Genomic DNA, 4,991 nt, shown 5'->3' with positions numbered 1-4,991 from the left:
GCACAGGCCTGCATCGCTTAAATCCAATGTACTTGCAAGTCAGGACATTACCCTCATGATATCATTGGTCCTCTTCAAGACCAAAGGATGAACAACAACAAAAATTAAAAACCACCCAGGTGCTTCACTGGCTACATCCTGTGGAGGAATATAGGTATATAGAGGGATTCTGATTCCTGGGTCCCACATATTCCATGGGTGGATCAGTCCTTGAGAGCTAAATACTGATAACACACCGCTGGGATGAATTCCTTTATGTAACCCAGGGCTGGTCTTTTGAGCATGCCCAGTTTTGGTAACAAAAGGACTTCCCCCACCACGGGGTTACATTTGTCTGCTCAAATATATGTAGTGGTTCATCTGGGACCCTCCACACCCTCTATGATGAAATCCCAACATACTTTTAAGGCTCCTTTTCCATTGCTTCCCAGTGTAGAACCTATCCTCTGGCCACACTGGATTCCTTACTGTTTTTTGAAGACCTTTTTCCTTCAACATCTTCTCCTCATATTTCTCCCACTTGAAATCTCATTTCAAATGTTCAAATGTCAGTTCCTCTGTGAAGCCTTCCCTGATCCCTCCCCAGCAGTTCAGCCTCTACTTTTAGAACTAACCTTGTTTTTGCATTGATCTGATAACATCCTTCTTTTGCTCAAAAAAAAAAAAAAAAAGGCTTTAGTGGCTCCATGGCCTATGGATTAAATTTCAGACTCCTTTGACTGTCAGAGTGATCTGGGATATGGCATCACCCAGTCCTCCCAGCCTTATTGTATATCATTCCCTTCCACTCTAACCAACTAGACCATTCTCTGCTCCACCTTCCCATTTCTTTGCCTTTGTTCGTGATGCTCTTTATGCCTGGAATGCCTTCTGTCACCCCACTTTTCCTGGCATTTAAAGCCTACCTGTATGCTATATGAAGTCAGAGGGGCAAAAGTTACTAATGCTGAGGATCAGAGAAAACATCCTGGAAGGGGACAGTCAGTCCTTGATAAATAAGCATGTCTCAAGAGGTGGCAGATGCAGGACTAAGCCTCCGGCAAAGGCAAAAGAGAGCCCCTGTTCTCAAGGACCTCACAATCTAATAGGGGGGGAAAGGGGGTATGAGAACAACGGGAAAACATTATGTACAAATTAGATATATACAGGTTAAGTTGGAGAATGCCACCAGAAGAAAGGGGCTAGCATGAAGGGGGATCTAGAAAGGTTTCCTGCAGAAGGTGGGATTTTATCAGGGATTTGAAGGAAGCCAGGAACTCCCACTTACAGGGCTGTTCCCTATCCCTGGAATTCTCCCCCTCCTCCAGGGATGACTCCAAGGTTCTGAAGCTGGAGGACTGGGAAGATGGTGTGCTAGGCAATCGGTTTCTACATGAACAAGATAAGATTTTACAATCTAGGTAGTTTCAGGGGCCTAGAAGAGAGGGGGACCGCTTGTCTCATCTGTAAAATGGGGCTCATAATAGCTGCAGCACTTACTTATGGCTTATGCAGAGGCTTATGAAATAATTCATTATCTCATTTGAGTTTGCTTTGCAAACTGTTTGCAAAGTTGGAATCCCCTCAAAATTTGCTCTTCAAAGCCGTTCTTTAAGTGAACTCTTATAAAGCACTTGCCTCCAGTTATAATCTCAGTCACATCGGGAAGGCGCTCTAATAAGCGTTTACGTAGCACCTATTACCTGCCAGGTTCTTTACAAATATTATCTCATTTCATCCTCACAATAACCCTGAGAGGTAGGTGCTATTACTACAGCAGAAGTGACTTGCCCAAGGTCACACAGGTAGTGTCTGAGGCTGGATTTGAACTCGGGGCTTCCTGACCTCATGCACCACTTAGCTACCTCCCATATAAGGAGAATATGAAAAATAAGGGCCATGAGGGAGGGAGAAGTGGTAATGTGTAATAGGGCGTGTACAAGTATGTAAGGACTTCACACCAACCCTGTGAGGCAGGTAGTGCGGTAGGGAGTTTACCAAGTGAAGAAAACAAGGCATAGAGAGGTATGGTGCCTTGCCCTGACTCATAGAGCCAGGAAGTCACAGAGGCAGAATTCGAACCCGGGTCTAAATCCAATGCCCTTTTCACTATTCCACAGCTATTCTGGGGAGCTGGCTCTCTAAGCGCTGGAATGGGTCGGGAGGCTGCGATTTAAGGAGTGGAGACTGGAACTGAGTCTGGAAAGACAGGGGAGAGTTCTGTAAGCTGAACGCGGGGGAAGGGAGCATGCGGCAGCTTCACTTCCTCTAGGAAGCCCTCCTGGATTTGGCTAAGGAACGACTCCACGAAGGTGGGCAGAACTACCTCCCCCTTCCCTTCCCCCCCCCAGCTCAGCTCGTTGAGTCGGAGAGGACCATCCGGAACCTCCCGAGCGGACCCGGAAACACCCGAGTGTATCCGGAAATACCCGAGCGGACCCGGAAGGAGCGACGGGCTGCCGCCTGGGAGTGAGAAACCAGGGTTTGAGCTCTGGCAATGGCGGCGGCAGCGGCAAATGCAATTGGAACTACGGGCGAGGATGGGCAACGGCAGCCACTGGCTGGTACGGGAGGGAACGAGCGCCTGTGTTCTCCAAGGCCGGGAGGCTGGCGACTAAGGGGAGAGGGCGGGAAGAGAGACCCAGGAAAGGGGATAGATTGGGAAGGGAAAAGGGGGCGGAGCTTCCCCGGAGGGGGGGGGGGTGAGAGAAGGGAGGAGCCGAGAGGTGGACGTTCGGAAAGGGGCGGGGCGAGGAGTTGAGAAAGGGCTCGTGGGTGAAGGTCAGCCAAGAAGGTGGGGTGGAAGAGGAAAAGGGGGGGCTTGTCTTGTGGGGAGGGGAGTGGGTGGGGCTTGTTTTGGGGGCGGAGCTTTGTAGAAAGGGGGCCTTAGGAAGGGGTGGGGCTTTGGAAAAAGAAATATAGGTGGAGTGGGGATTGTGAGGGGGGGAAGGGTGGAGCTTGTGGAGAGTAGGAGGGGCTTTGGGAGAAGGCGGAATTTGGGGAAAGCATAGCTGGGGTGGGTGGGACTTATGGGGAAGGGTGGTGCTTGTGTGGAGTGGGTGGGGCATTGAGTGAAGCACTGAGCTTTTACGAGGAAAGTAGGGGTTCCTGGAGAAGAGTGGGGCTGAAGAAGAAGCATTGCTTGGGAGAGGGTGGGGTTCGTGGGGAGTGGGTAAGGCTTTAGGTGAGAGGTGGAGCTTTGGGACAGAGCCTAGTTGGGGAGTGGGTGGGGTCTAAGTGATAGGCAGAGCTTTTAGGAAAAAGTGGAGCTCCTGGAGAGGGGGGGGGCTTTCAAAAAGGAGCATTTGTAAGGAGAGGGGGGGGCCTTGGAAAAAGAAGCGTGGCTGGGGGAAGCTTTGGGTAGGGGGCGGGATTTGTGCAGAAGGGGTGGGGCATACAGGGATGGTATAGGAAAGTGGAAGGAGTCAGGCGCTTGGAGAGACCTGGGGAGGTTGTCATTGTCAGAATGGTGTTTAACAGAGGTGGGAGGCTTTGGGGTTGAGGCTGGTGGAATCTCGGTGAAATGACCTTTGCAGAACCAACCCCAACCATGAAGGGCGATAGTTTGGAGGCAGAGGCCGGAGAGCTGGGCAGGCTGAGAGCCCAGCTCGGTGCAGCCCTGGCAGAGATGGAGAACATGAAGGCAGTGGCGGAGGTGAGCGAGAGCACCAAGGCCGAGGCTGTGGCCGAGGTCCAGAGGCAGTGCCGCGAGGAGGTGGCATCCCTGCAGGCCATCCTCAAAGGTGAGACCCGGCTTCCTCCTTGGGATGCCCCAGCTTTTGATTGGAACCCTTCACGTCTTCCTCCAGAGCCTCTGTCTTCTGCAAACCTTTTTATTTCTTCCCTGACCCTGTTCTCCCAATTTTACATAACTCCTTCCTTAGCACATGTCCTAAGTAGATGGTTTCTCTTGGGATGTGGATAAAGGCAAGTGCCTTCATGGGGGCTTTTATAGAAGAGCGGTTACTGATATAACCAAACATATGTGGCTAAATGACTAATAAGTCTTATCTCATTAGAGTCTCACAGCAGCTCTTGGAGGTATCACCCATTACTTACCTGGAGTAAGTCAGTCTTTAGCAGGACGTTTATCCCTTTACCAACTGAAATGCAACCATTTATAACTCTGAGCCTTACTTAAGGTTGCCTGAGCCACAGAGAAATTATAGATCACACAGCTAGGAAGTGTCCAAAGCTGATTCCAAAGCCAGATCTCCTCCAAATACGGGCCGTGTACTCTGCCCTCTCTCTTATGTAAAGTTGCCTATGATGGTGTCAAACTCCAGAGCTCAGATGAGCCTGAAAGAACAAGGCAGAGGTCCTGCCTTGTTTCAGATCAGAGCTGGACCTGGCAGCCAGAGGTCTGAAGGCTGTGTCCACACTGCTAAAGCTCTTAGTAAGAAAGCCTTTGGTAAACCTTCAGGGACTTTAAAAATGGAGACTCTGCCCAAAACAAAGCCTCCAGCGTACTTTTTACACGACAACCCCCTGCTCTGCATTTGCCAGAACCTCTGTTCTTCTCATGTCTTCAGCCCTTGTTGCTGGTCTAATCATTCTACAGAGTATGTAAAAGAACCAGATTTGTCAGGAAAAACCTGGGTTTAAATCCTACATCCAGTACACATCTCACCTCAACCTGTTTCCTCATTTGTAAAATGTGACTAATAATAAAAAAGACTTAAAAGACTCACAGGGGGGCGGCCAGGTAGCACAGTGAGTAAGAGCACCGGCTCCAGTGTTGAGAAGACCTGGAGATCGAATCCCGGGCTCAGACACTTAGCACCCACCCAGAAACACCTGGCCGTGTAACCTTGAGCAAGTTACTTAACCCCGATTGCTTAAAAAAAAAAAAAAAAAGAAAAGACTCACAGGATTGTTGTAAGAATCATATAAGATGTGTGTAAATAACAGTTGTTTTTGTTTTGGCCAGAAACCCTGAGGGTCTTCCCCTCCCTGATCTACATCGGTGTGTGTGTGTGTGTGTGTGTGTGTGTGTGTGTGTGTGTGTGTGT

At 49.7% G+C, this 4,991-nt stretch overlaps 1 protein-coding gene across 1 annotated transcript in view; it reads left to right on the top strand.

Moving 5' to 3' along the window:
- Window positions 1–2,298: 2,298 nt before the first annotated feature.
- Window positions 2,299–4,991, top strand: part of RABEP2 (rabaptin, RAB GTPase binding effector protein 2) — an 8,837-nt gene continuing 6,144 nt past the window's right edge. The window contains 2 exon segments of the mRNA XM_069064027.1: window positions 2,299–2,543; window positions 3,516–3,722. Coding sequence (XP_068920128.1) covers window positions 2,477–2,543; window positions 3,516–3,722 — 274 coding nt within the window. The 5' untranslated portion in view covers window positions 2,299–2,476.

The sequence above is a fragment of the Petaurus breviceps genome, unplaced genomic scaffold (assembly GCF_028583685.1).
Source record: "Petaurus breviceps papuanus isolate PSGF00001 unplaced genomic scaffold, PetGlider_PUasm1.0 138, whole genome shotgun sequence".
Taxonomy (NCBI): domain Eukaryota; kingdom Metazoa; phylum Chordata; class Mammalia; order Diprotodontia; family Petauridae; genus Petaurus; species Petaurus breviceps.
Note: the sequence above shows the minus strand (reverse complement) of the source record. Positions and strands in the feature narration are given on the sequence as shown.